Below are 14,770 nucleotides of genomic sequence, written 5' to 3'. Positions count from 1 at the left end.
AACAAGGGTCAGAAGAAAGTGCAAAAAGTTACGATCTGCAGACTTCTAAAAAAGTAGTTTAACGATGCTGCAAAGAAACATTCTTCAAGATGACTGCATTGAAATTTTAGGTTTAAATTACTTGTTGACAGATAATCAAGGAGGTCAATATTTTGGAACTGAAACATTTGCAGTAAAAATGGAAGTCTTGGTATCAAAAATTAGAAGAAAACAAAGCTCAACAACAAACTTTACATTGTGAAGTGTCTTTGTTTTACAGAAAGTTAAGTTTGAATAAAATTAAAACAATATTTATCCTTCAGAGGCTATTACTAATGAGGTGCAACCAATCAGACAGTGTTTAATAAAAAAAACTGTACAAGATGACAAATGTCATCTGCAAAAGTTTCAAGAGTCCCTGCAGACTCCTCCATAGACAAACATATGGAGTCCAAAATAATTGTGCTAACAGGAAGAACATTGCAGAACCAAAGTGGCACATTATTGTACTAAATTATTTTAACAGAAATGAGCTAAAAACAATGACTAATTATTGGGAAAATGCTGAATATCAAGTCAATAATTGTCCAAGCTGATGATCATTCGTCCCCTGGTATAAATTTATAGAACTTTAAAACAGCACACTGACAGACTTTAGAACTGAATTCAGAAATTACGGACTTAAAACCAAATTGATTTAGAGAGTTTTATCAACATCTTTAAATTCTATTTTAATATTAACTCTCAAATACTTCCCCTGGCAAAAATCAAGTTTTTAAAAATTGTTATGCCGTATTAAGTTTATTACAAGTACGGAATATATTAACATGTTATGAAGACAACTGAGTAGGTTCATTTTGTGGTCAACAACTCCAGCCATGCTAGTCGGTGGACTATAAGCTAATATATTGAGGGTCCCTGAACTGAGGTTAAACAAATACTTGATGCAATGGGAGTATGAAAAGAGGCCCCAGAGACATTTATGTGTCATGTGGAAGTCTGCCCTGAAGAAGAATGCTATACATAGAATGGTCAACTCTAAAGTTGTCTTAGTGTTGATCTTTCTAACCACAACGCATGGCAGACATCATTACAGAAGGAGCCCATAGTCAAAAATATTATTGTTGGGCCCCTACTGACCCACATTATGTAGGGCCATTTCAGTATTTCCTCATTCATCCAGATACCAGCCAGAGCTGGAATGGCAACAATTCTGATCATTTTTGATTAATCATTGTGGCCATTACTTGAAGCAAAAAAAAAAAATTATAAAAATTGCCTGGCAACAACTTCAGCAATATATATATATATGTGTATATATATATATTACATATAAATATAAAATATGTATGTATGTATGTGTGTATGTATGTATGTATGTCTATGTCTATGTGTATGTGCATGTGTATGTGTGTGTTCATAAATTTAAGTGGAGTCAGAAAAAATGCAGCAATCTGAATATTGCATTCCAGGGAACAGTGATCACATTTCCCAATCATGACATTTTATATTTACACCCTGAACTGTCAATTACTGAAAATTTGTCTCAGACATGTTGATAATGAAGATAATTGTTGGTTGCAACTTTACAGTGCTGCAGTGATGAAATAGCTTGACTTTAGCTGAGGGTTACATTTAATCAGATACAAAAATGAGTTCAATATAAGCTAACACAGTCTCTAAGACCAGGACCAAAGGAAGGACACCATCTATAAAGTATCATTCTACTTCATGGAAGGGATGTTTTTATAATGGATTCTTTAAAAAATGAAATAGTGCTGTCATTTGAATGATACACACGATAATATTGTTAACAATCCAGCACCAGTAACTATGTGGCTGACACTCCAACACAGAAAAAACATGCAATGCAGCTAGAGTTACTCTCCTACAATCATATTTTGAGCGTAATTCATTTGAGATAAATTTGAGTGATAGCACTAGCAATATATCCATTTTCTTTTGATATCATGTTAATATTATAATTGGAAATTCTTTTGGTCATGGTAATAGTGTAGTGAGAATCTAATATTGCTAAAAGCCCAACAAGAGATGCAAACATTCATAGAACATTTGTGATTAATCAAATGTTATGCAGACAGAAAAAGAAGGGAATGAATCTTTAGGTTTGGGGGAAGTTGGTAACCCAGTCTTGATGCTGCCCCACTAGCATAATATGTCTGACACCAGCATCTATCTGGAACTGATCTTTCTTAGGGCACAATAAAAAGCAGGCTGGCTGGGTGTTCAGGCCCACACATTCTTTCTCTGGTCCAGCCCAAAGGGTTTTCTCAGAAAACCCAGTCAGACCACGGACTAAAGGCAGCAGTCTGCAGGCCAAAAGAAAATTATTTGAAGACAGCAGTGAAAAATGCATTGAGGAAAGAAACACCAACACCACTGCTGGCAAAGAAAAGAAGACAGCAACACTCCTCATTGAGCCTCTGTTGTGGAAATACACAAAGGATTATATCCGTCAAGCTGGCCCTCCTCAAACCACCACAGGCTGCAGCTTTAATACGTCTGGCCTGTACCAGGCATTGCGGGCCATGGTTGTTGCTGGCACGTGTCGAGAGGAGTCCGGTGTCGGGTTGGGTTAGTGCCGCTCTGTACGGTGGGCTTGTTAAGCTCAGCTCAGATTGTATCAACAGAGATTTGGGGCAAGTTAGAGAGACTGAAGTGATTCCAGTGTTTTTTAAAATGATTTGGTACAGAAGAGGGTGTTGCCCAGGCCATCCAGAGGACAACATTGCCTCATATTGAGAAAATAAATGAAGTTGAGCAAATCTGAGTCTGCTTTCAGTTATTTAAGTTGTCTCGTCTGATCATGTGCCTTCAATATGTCATGATTGTTAATTTTGAATTGAAAACAAACTCTAGTGTCAAGTGTCAAATTGGCACATCCGATTTTCAGCCTGACAAAATAGCAGAGGATCTCTGTCTGTAAAAGTGTTTAAAATGCTAAACTTCACAGGAAGACACTACGTCATTTCAGCGGAGCAACTGCAATGAGCACATTCATTGGTATAGACCAAGTAAATGTGTTAAAGTTCTCAGTGTTCAGTTTAACTTTAGGGAACAATGACACTGCTGCTGTACACCTATAGCAAGTCATCACACTATATAATATGCCAGAGAAAGATTTAGAATATCCCAGTACATGGTGCTATCCCAGAAATGTCGGCAAGTCCGACCATCATGCTTTCCAGGCCAATCTGATTCACAGTACTCTGTGCAACTATGTTACAAATAGCAAGGTGTCTTGTGCAAGTGTAAACAAGCTCAGCCGTCGAGAGCGCAAACACAGATCATCTCACACTAAAGACTACAGCAGTTAAAGTTTAAGGAGAATGATAATGCAAAGTAGTATGTACCAAATGTACTGTAGGAAACAATAGCCGTACAGCTGTCGTAGTACTTAAAGTAAAAAGAAAAACTATGAGATCTGCAACGTAGCCATATGTAGTCCAAAATGGAGAAGGTTAATATAGCTTCCTTCAACATAGCTAATCAGCTATGTACCCATGTAGCAACCTTCAAAGCAGCAAAATGAAGGAAATGCAGAAGTGCAAAAGCCGCAGTTCCTTGAATAGCCACTTCATGCTGGCTACCAAACTGAGTCCTGCATGTTAAAAGGTCCCACTTTGTTTACATAAGCCTGGTATGAAAAACTGTTTTGGTCTCTATAGTTAATTTCCCCTTCACAAGTGGTTATTTAACCATGACTGTAGGTTCTAGTCACATTTGCACACCTTAAATCTGTAACTCTACTTCTTGGCTAATTTTTGGATTAGCTGAAAGTTAGGAGTTAAACACCACATTGAGTTTTAAAACTGCTGTCCAGAAAACCTGTTGGTGACGTCACCACACTTCATCCATCTTTATAGAGTCAAGTACAGCAGAGACTGTACTTCTTGCGCAGGCTAAGACTGTATGGTGTGAACAAAAACGTTATGTTTTTATTTTATCAGGCAGTACTGGAGAGCTTAATCCGCTATGGGATGTCAGCCTGGTATGGAAACCTTACTGTAAAGATGAAAAGCAAACTGGCTCGTTTGGTGCACACGGCCATGAAGGTGATGGGGAAAAATGACTACCAATCCTTGCAGTCCATTTATGAGCGAATGGTTCTAAGGCAAGCTCAGAGGATAGTGACTGAACCGTCACATATCCTTCATACAGAATACAAGGTCCTTCCCTCAGGCAGACGGTACAGAGTCCCCAACTGCAGACTCAACCGTTTTAAGAACTCATTTGTTCCCACCTCCATCAAACTCCTAAACAATGCTGCTTAGGCCGAAGATTGTGCAATTATTTTTATTTTTTTATAGCGTATGTTTGTGTCATGTGTGACCTTTGGGACATGTGCAATACTGTTTTATGTGCAATACTGTTTTTTTGTGTGTGTGTGTTTTATGTGCAATACTGCTTTTATGTGTTTTATGCACAATATTGTTTTTATGCGTTTTTTGCGCAATACTGGTAGCACAGCTCTGAGTCTAAGACAAATTTCCCCAAGTGGGACAATAAAGTATATATTGATATTGATTGATTGAATAGTTGCACTAACCACTTTTACATGTTTTGCCCCACAAAAAGGAACAATTTGCAGTCAATTATGTAACATCTATTTTAAATCTGTTGTGTTTGTGAGCAAGCTAGATTGGTAACTGACATTTGTTCTGGCAGTTTGCTCACTAACAGCTGGGAAGTTGACTAGTAATCTTCTGTGACTGATTAGTGCCTAAACTTTTTCCAGCTGGCTGCATGTTAGAGGTTAATTCTGGAGCTGCAACAGTTTACCATCTAGTCAAGTCAGCATTTACTACATCACTGAGCCTCTAGAATCCCCTTTTTCATGAATATGTAATATGGAGTTCTTAATTTACGTAGTTTTTGCCTTTTTATATCTTATTTTGCACACTGCATTTCTAAATGTATACTATTTCTTTTATCTCAGAACCTTTTAAGTGTTTATTTAATGTCTACTGTTGCACAAAGAGAGAGTAACATAATTTTGATTCTTGGTATTTCATGTACGTATTGAAAAGCTGACAATAAAGCTGACTTTGACTTCGAGTATGCTGGAATGCTGATTCCAGGCTTACCAAACCTTTTAAAAAAACAGGATTAGGTGGTCCCTTAAAAAAAACTAGAAGAGAGATCCAGATTTGTCTGATTCACAGAGGTCAATATAACTACACAGCTCATAATTCTTGTCACAGTGATGTAGTGGACCTGATGTAGAAGAGGTATGGAGGTTGGAGTTAGGGCTGGATGGAAACATTTTCTTGTGTGTGGGTATCAGACTTCTTCACTGTGTGTGTGAAAGTCAGCAGGGTGGTAGAGCCGGACGCAGTAGCTGTGATGGTTCCCAGCTCCACACTTGGCCCACTAACAGTTGTTCTTTGACAATAACAGAGGAAGTCATTTCTCCCTCGAGCAAAAACATCTGCTACCTGTTATACACAAACACACAAAAGCACCATATTAACATACATTAGGCAGGACCTAAGGCTAAACACAATGTCCTCATCATCTCGACATAAACACCAGTGTTTCATGCACGTGTGTATAAACGCATACAATCAGTGAGCGTGTGTGTGTGTGTGTGTGTGTATATATATATATATATCATACAGTAGTACACACACATACTCCCTTCCTAAACATCTTACCTCCTCATTATGCATACGAGTGCACAGCATTACACACACACACACACACACACACACACACACACACACACACACACACACACACACACACACACACACACACACACACACACACACACACACACACACACACACACCCTCTATCTCCTGAGTATGTGTGATGCCCCCCTCCACATGCACAGTGCAGACTTCTATCTCTGTCTGACTATGTTTAGACCACTTCACCTGCATACAGTGCTGCAGCTCCTCCTACCATCTTCCCACAGTCAAACACTCGGCACATATCTGCCTCCGTCATCTCCACAGTGCCCTCACACACCTACCTACAAACCTGCCATGTATAGCCTGGGTACAGATAAGCCCTACAGATATACAGCACAGTCAGGACTGCTGCTGGCACAAAATTGTATTACACTCTTGAAAAGCAGAAGATACTGAATGGCTTGAAAATCCGATGTTACCTATGTTAAGATCTAAAGTCTAACAAAGAAAATCAAAAAGAAGATAGGTTTGTTCCATACTTTTACAGATTTTACAGTAACACAGAATTGAATATGTACATTGAACTTAGGCTACCTGTTACGCTTTGCACTTTTCAAGTGCATGAGGGTCTACTAGGGTCAGAGTGATGTCAATTTGGGAGTATGAAAAAAAAAAATAAAACATTTTATTTAATTTGGGAGTATACTCCAATTTCTGTTACCACTATGCTACAATACCATGAATGCTCTGGGAATCTAAAACGTGCTGTTTTTATTTGATTTCTTGTGCGTGTGTGTGTTGAGATTAACTATTCTAGTCTTTATTCATGCCAAAGATGCAGTAAAACTGAATGGGCTGTGTGTGAGGTATAAAAGCCTGGTGTGCTTTTGGCGTAAGGAAAAAGGAAATGAAATCTCTCAGGAAGGCCTGCAGGCATCAGCTGTAGTGTATCTCGTAAAGATATTTTTGTGTCTGTGCAATTGTGACGAACTTTACATCTTAATTCTCTCTCATAAATGCGAAGGGAAAAAGTTGAAGAAAGAAAAATGTAAGGGATGCATAAACAGGGCTTGAAAATGGATGACTAAAGCAAAGCAGCTGAATAAATCCAAAGCATTGTCTCTTTGTCCTGAATGCTCCATTTACAGTTCAGCATAAACAGCGGCATTCTCCGTCTGCTCTAATGACTGCACCTACAAAATACAAAGATAAAGATCTAAACACGGTGAAAGATGAGCCAGGTATGTCTCTTATCGCCTAGTGGGAGTGCTGCTGTTTATTCCACTTACAAAGGCTAAAATAAACAAATAGATACACCGATCAGCCATAACATTATGACCGCTGACAGGTGAAGTGAAAAACCTCAATCCTCTAGTTATAATTCAATGTGCTGCTGGGAAACCTTGAGTCCTGACATTAATGTGGATGTTTGACATGTACCACCCACCTAAACATTGCAGGTCAAGCATCCCCCAACCAGACACCTCCAATGGCAACAGCAGTCCTTGATGTCAGTTTCCACCCTCACCCTGTTTGTCAGTCCATCTCCAGGTCCATCAGCTTGTTGCATGAGCGCGGAGTGTGCATCGTGTTGCGGCAACAGCACTGGGCGCAAACCAGACCAAACACCAGTGAGAAGAGGCCCACACCCAATGAGGCCACCGCTCCGTAAAAGAGAGGTAACTTCAGGGAGTCCCACACTGCAAACTTGACAGTGAGGAAGACTCTCGATGACATGAGCTCTCCGGCTTCAGTCCAGGCTCCCGTGGAGGCCGACAGGTACCAGGGCGTGGCGATGCAGTGGTACTCGCTGCTGTCGCTGTCCTGAGTGCCAAAAATGTTCAGCAAGTAGGTGTGCATGTCTTTACGCTCGACTGAAACGTCGCTGGAGGAGTTGCGGAGCATTTTCCTGACGACACCGAAGCGGTGTAAAAACTGCCCAGAAGTGGCCCAAGGAATGCGACAGAGCTAAACTGTTCTCCTGGGTTCCACACTCCCCAGATCCAAATCTTATTGAGCATCTATGGGATGTGACAGGATAAGTCTGATCGAGGTAGGTCCAACCCTGCAACCCACAGGATCCACAAAATTCACTGCCACCATCCTGGTGCCACAGGACATCCCCAGAGGTCCTGTGTCTATGCATGACTGGGTCAGAGGAGTTTTAGCAGCATAAAGGAGATCAACACAGTATCAGGCAGGTGGTCGTAATGTCAGCCTGATCGTGTACATGACATTTCTATAATGTTGATCAGAAGCTGCTAAAACATCAACAGTACCAAAGGAGGTGTGGCAACATTTTTTAGTTACTCCAGGAGAATTCCAGGAGTTTCCAGGTCAGATGAGATATGCAATTCCTCCAGCGAGTTTTAGATCTACCCCAGACAGATCCAGTTGGATGTGCCTGGGACACCAACAAAGGAAGACGCCCTCCTACAGGAGGTGTCCTAATGAAATGTTCGGACCACCTCAGCTTTTTTTGATGTGAAGGAGCAGCGACTGTATCCAGAGTGCACTCCAGATGTCCAGCCACCTTTTGAAGGAAATTCTTCTTGGCTGTTTATGTCTGCAACCTTATTGTTTCCATTTCTATCCAGAGGTCATGATCGTAGACGAGGGTTCGAATATACGACTGGTAAATCAAGAGTGTTGCTTTCCGGCCCTGCTCCTTCTTCACTGTAACTGTCCAGCACACCGTCTGCATCACTGCTGAACAACACTGGTGACCAAGATCCTGAGACACCTCAACTGCTTTGCTTGGTTCTCAAACTGGAACCTAACATCCCGTCCACTAATACCACAAACAGGATCAGAGACATGGGGCAACCCTGGCGGAGTCCATCATCAACTGGAACCATGTTTTACTTCATGCCAAGACTACAAGCACAGCTTTCACTTTGGTTATGCAAGGATTTTAAACTAATGGAAGCAGCACTAGTGTATATGTAGCGAAAGAGTCAGGTACAATGGAACTGTTCATTAGTCTAATAGTTCTTTGCAAATTGTAAATTATGTATCCAATCTTGTCTAAACTTTTGCATAACTAAAACTCTAGGAGGACACTGTTCAACATACGGACAATAGGGAGCTGGTGATATAGTACACACATGACATATGGCAAGTGACAGAAATAGTGAAGAGACACCTGACAGGACAAAGGAGTTACCTCGTCTTACAACATCCATTACATAACAGTGTAAATTACATAGGACAGGACACAATGTGATCTCAGCCTTTTGTATGGGAAGTGGAGTCAGAGGTGAAAAAGATGTGAGAAAAAACAGGAGATTGGACAAACAACGGAAAAAGATTTTTATAAAGACAGACAGGAAGCAGAGAAACATAGAAACAGTGGGGAAAAACAGACAGAAAGAGTCAAGATTTCGAGACATCTGGGGAAGCTCCACATGTGGCGGCCATGACAGGAAAGCAAACTAAAAACCACTCTCCTCCTGAAATCTCCTCTAAGCCTTTAAGAGGCCGACCTCCCCTCCTCCATCCATGTCTTCATCCCACAACAGACCTCCCCGCAGCTCCAACTGCTATCAAACCATAAGTGTTCCATCTTATCCTGAAGAAAACGATGCAGTTTTCATTCTTTGTCTCTGACCCCTGGGTCTACCGCTTCACTCCCACCAGTTCCCTCATCGACCCCATCAGTGGTGTTAAATAAAAGGTTGGGGAAACTCCCTCTCCCCTTTTCCTCTGTGCATGTTGACATTACTGGCAGACTGTTTGGTTGTGTTTGTCAGAGTGTGATGACAGAATTAAACACTGGTATTTACCCTGTGATAACCGCCTTGTCTGGACAAGTTCTGTGTGGAAACTCAGTGTGTGGGGCTGACAGAGAATGTGTGTGTTTTCTGAAGTGTGATGCACCATCCGTATAAGCTCTGTGTAGATGTCCACACACATGTTAAGATAACTGCTTTGGTTATTGCATTCTATACGCTTTCTTTGCTAAGTTAAAACAGATGTTACAGCTTCAGTCCAGCTGTGACGATTTTCTTGTTTTAATTTGAATCTCACCAGTGAAGTGGGGACATGTCATCCCTAGAAAGAGGGTAACAGCACATACAAGTGAACTGAGTTTGTCATGGTGACACTTATCATATACAACTTACTGTGTGTGGTTTTACACAAGTAAATATATATATATATATATATATATATAGATATAGATATAGATATACATACACACACACAGTTATTTGAAAAAAATATTCAGCTTCCTTCATTTTCTGCCTATTTTATGCTGTAGATTTAAATTTGCATTCATAACCTTGACATTTTATTGCCTCAATCTACACTTAGCCCATAGCAATTGAAAATATTGTCTTAGATGTTTTTTTTATATAAAATTAATTAATAGTCAAATGCAGAAATTCACCACAAAAACATTTATCCCATTAATTCAGCATTTTGTAGAAGTTACACCTTAGATTTGTGGTGGGTAAGTTTCAATAGGTTTTGCACAATTGAACTTGTAGTAGTACCAGTTTATACTAGTAGTGTATGTACATTTTTCACCCTGCAGATTTTGTCGTATTTCTAGAAGACTTTTAAAAATCTCTAATATCACCAATATGTTTGATTGTTTTTTGTGTGTGTGTGTGTGTGACAAAGACACATGGGTTTCAAAGATTCCAGAATACAGGAATCATTGAAAATTCAAGACTGCAATGATACATGTTCTTTGTAAATGTATGTAAACTTTTGTTTACCACTGTATACTCCCAGTTAAATAAAAGTACTATCCAATGTCACACTGTGAATCTTTTGCGAAAACAGATTTTTGTGAAGTACCTTAAATCCAAGTGTGAACATCTAGGTGCACTTGCTAGTTGTCCAATTTCTCCCTTTGTTTTCTAAAATACTGCTGAATGCCTTAACATGTTATTGCCACTAGTGAAATAGTTAAACCACTGACCACATCACTGATGTTAAAGTGTGTACCTGTGTACAGGCATGAAACAAAACAACAAGACGACCAGTACAGTCAGCCATCTAATGTGGAATAGATGCTTACGTAAATGTAGAGTATGTGCAGCTTTAATGTTTGGTATGTAGAATCTGACTGAGTAGCCCCCCAAAGGGAAACATGGAGGGGAGTGGTAGTGACAGTGGTTGGAAGCTACAGGTTTTAAGGTGCATTGTGAGGTGTGACATGCATCCCGCCATATGGCACGACATAACAAGAGGTCGTGTTGGATAATCTTAAAAGACACGTTGTCCATATGGTGAGTCAAAGTGCCTCCTTGACTTTTAAATGGGAGTTTGACTAAACATTTTTCATGTCAATCAGTTGCGTCGCAAATTAGTGAGCCAATGTAAAACAGCTGATGGTCCCAGACAAAGCTAGCCAGTAGATTATTTGTTCAAAACATATATGTTGGGTGCTCTTATCCATATGACACATGCAACCCATGTTAAGTTTGCAGGTCTTTGTATGAAGTACAGCCAGCATACAATCCTATTGAGAAACATACTGGAAAGTCCTGCACTGACACGCCGATGATTGAGGTTTTGAGTCCAGCTCCAAATGAATACTTGTGGTCATCTAAACCACTTGTCATTATAGCCCCCCCACTGAGTGTTATGTATAGGCAGTGTGTGTGTACTGGGTTGTGTTGACGTGTGCGTGGGAGCAGACCTGCAGCAGAGTCCCATGGATGTGGTTGTGTTGGATTTTGGGTCCTGGTTGTAGAGGAAGCTCCAGCACTAAAGAACAGACAGTGGACGGGACCTGGGTGACCAGGACAAAGGGGACGAGGGCCCGAGCTGCCATTTCTCTGGTCCGATACACAGCAGAGCGACCACATCTGTGGAACACACACACACAGCAGCAGCATTAGTGTCATGGATGTTATTAAAGTTGTGGAACATGGATAGTCGAGCTGTTATGATAACCTTTCAGTCTGGCATTACGTAACATTGTATATTTGAGTTAATGAAGGAAGTTTTAAGGTTTCCCATTATGATGGATCAAGAGTTGTTAAAACTGCTAAATTTTATTTATTTTACAGCTGCAACTTTCTTATGAAAAATAATGAAATTACTGTGCGTATTATCATTATTAATTATCATAATTTAGTTTTCCAGTCACATTATGTCATGGATAAACTCTAGTTAGAAATGATGACCCCTGACTTATTCGATTTGGACAGTTGGCTGCTATTTTTACACATACGTTATGCAACATCTCCGTCTTTTTCTCTTTCCATTACCAACTGCAAAATTTGAACATAAACCGCTCCCAGGACAGCAGATGACCGATAAATCTGAAATCAAATATTTTCAAACCATTACCTAACCATCCAGGAAATGACCGACCAAATTTTGTTTTTGCCCACACACAGATCTCTCCATCCCACGGGCACTTACAGTGTTCAACGGTGATGGAGATTATGGCCAGTCACCCCGGGTGCACGCTAAAATTAACCTTGTTTACAAGCTTATAGTCTCTCCTTCTCCAGTGTCATAACACAGCCATAGCTGACATGAGGGAAGGACATGACCAAGACCTGAATGAGATAAGAGAAGGAGGGGTGCAACATAGCAAAACGGGTTGAGCAAGAGTGCCTGCTACTGACGGAAGAAAGCAATCTCTTTATTTATTTACGCCAAAGCAGATAGCTGTACTTTAGTTCTTTGGAAAACAACAAAACTTAAAGTAATGTTAGTTTTCAAGTAAAATCTTACCTTGAACAATATGCTTGTTTGTTCTCTGCCTAAAAAACAGTTAAGACTGATCCACTCTCATGTCTGCCCATATGACAACACCAGTTTCTTAAATACTAAATATATGTCAAACATAGTTTTTGAGACCTCCTTAACCAACCAGTTTTGAGTTCCTATGAAATATAAAACTACTTTTAGTGATATTTGGGGTTGTTAAATAAATGTACTCAAAATGTAATCTGAGGCAAATAGTTAACTCTGCGTAACATAAAACCCAACTACTGACTGTCGCTGCTCCATAAAACTAGATAGACATTTTAATGGCAATAATACAGTGATTTTAAAGAGTGATTTGTCTTTTCACTCAAGATCTTTGGAAAATTGCAGCTTGCAGAGAGCACATTAACCAAAAAGCTATGTAAATGTAAATTAACATTAATACACCCTGTGCATGATAGCATGTGCTAGTTCCGGTTGAAAAACTCTGGATGCTACAGTTACTTCCAGTCCCGCTTACAGCGCTGTCAAAATGGAAGAAGCCAGCAGTACACTTTACTTTTCCAGATGCCTAGGCAACTTGCCTAAAATTTCTGTTGACGATGTTTGTTGTCTCGTTGACGATTTTTCGTCAGCTCCTCAAAGCAAACAGGAAAAGGGATTCAAATTTTATATATCCCAGTACATATATTACTTTGAAGGTAAGTGGCATCGCATCCTACATAACTAGCGCTAGCTTAACTGTAGGGCTTGCCAAACATGTACCTTATCATTTTATTTTCTAGTATTTATACATTATTATTTTTTGCTTAGTTAGCTACTAGAATCCACTTTACACTTTAGTCTTTGGTACTTAGCCCGTTGCGCTTCAGTTGCACTTCAGTGTCCCGCCCGCGGTACACTTTGAGATCTGTATAGGCAATTTGTTAAATGTCTGAAACTGCAAACGCGATTATACAAACACTATACGCCGATGGAAAGCTTAGATTCTCATGAATCCGCCGGTATAAACCACTTTCAGATGTGATTACCACAGCGGGTAATATAAACACATTTGTCCGACAAACAACGAATATCCATCCATCCATCCGTTCTCTATACACGGCTTCAACGTACACAGCGCGACTCACATTTCCGGGTTCATTATTACACACGGATGAAAATATTCCACAAAAAACGGCCATAATCCAACCTTGGACATCCAGACGAAACAAGCCAGTAACATATTTTGTCCAAAACATGTCTTGAAGTCGGTATATACTCCACGAATAGGTCGTTTTCAAGGAAATGCACCTCGCAATGCGTGTCCAATATTCCCTGTATTTCTCGTCATATTTTTATTTACAAATAGAATGTTAGCGATTTTTTGTACTGAAAGTGGCTGGAATTGACTGCAGCTTAAAGGGTTAGTCGAGTTCAGCAAGACATTTTATATTTGTAGTTTTGTTTGAACAAAATGACAAATGCTTGGATTTCCTCTATATTTGATTAGATGTCAAAACGGAATAACAAATGATTGAAGAGTGCACGGATTGTTGTTATAGTTTATCAGATATTTGCTGTTTGATCAGTGACTATGCATTAATATTCCCGATCCTCAGCTCAGTGTAAAACATTTTTTTTCGTCTAATTTTGGCAATCCACTGAGCCCGCAAATGCCGGTCTTTTGGAAAACGGTGAAGGCTTATAGAACCGTTATAAACACCAGAAGCCGAACATAATGGTACACTACAGTACCTCCCATATCGACCTTGAACACGCTGAAATCTGATTTTTTGTTTTGCCGAGAAAACAGTGTTTTTCTTTTTTGATTCCATGTTATCCATGCTGCGAAATAGCCTCCGGAAGGACCTGTAAGCCCTCCCGGTCAGAACCCTGAAGTTAGCATTTTGACATGCACAGGGTCTATTAGCTGACTGTTTTTCGCTGGACCAGATGAGTTTCTCTACCTTGCTTGGGATTTTACAAGTGCGCTTTAGGTAGTTGTCATACTTGAGTATTCCTCTTCTGCTAAGCTTCTGCAGACTGGAAGTTATCTTGTCAGTCTACATTTTGGTATATCCAGAGAAATTCATAGTGACATCTATGCATGTCATCTCCCCAACACCTTCTGCAGTCATGCCGCCCCATATCATCACACTCCCATCTCTGTGCTTCACTATCAGGATTATGCATTAACTGTGGGGGTCCCAGCCAGGTTCATACCAAACATGCTGGATCCCATCTGAGTCAAACAAATGTACGCAATTGATCCAACGATTTTTTTTATTGGATGCCAACAATAGCGGCTAATGTTATGAACTGTTCTTTAGTAACCCCTGAGCTAAGTCTGAAACACTTGCCCTGTCTGTTTTTCAGAGCTAGACTGTGCAAGTAGCACACTGACCATGGCTGCGTGTGAAGACACAGCTCTGATAAATGGTACTGTGACTCGTTCTATGTGTCGAGATTAC

The 14,770-nt window shown here is 40.1% G+C and overlaps 1 protein-coding gene across 2 annotated transcripts in view; it reads right to left on the bottom strand.

Annotated features, from left to right (window-relative positions):
- thada (THADA armadillo repeat containing) overlaps positions 1-14,770 on the bottom strand; it is a 137,503-nt gene that overhangs the window by 58,578 nt on the left and 64,155 nt on the right. For both annotated transcript variants that reach the window (XM_051959561.1, XM_051959562.1), the window contains exon 29: positions 11,293-11,461. In XM_051959561.1, the coding sequence (XP_051815521.1) occupies positions 11,293-11,461 (169 nt within the window). The remainder of the gene's footprint in view (positions 1-11,292; positions 11,462-14,770) is intronic.

This window comes from Acanthochromis polyacanthus, chromosome 15, assembly GCF_021347895.1.
Source record: "Acanthochromis polyacanthus isolate Apoly-LR-REF ecotype Palm Island chromosome 15, KAUST_Apoly_ChrSc, whole genome shotgun sequence".
Taxonomy (NCBI): domain Eukaryota; kingdom Metazoa; phylum Chordata; class Actinopteri; family Pomacentridae; genus Acanthochromis; species Acanthochromis polyacanthus.
The sequence above is the reverse complement of the archived record's forward strand: the minus strand, read 5'-3'. Positions and strand labels throughout refer to the sequence as shown.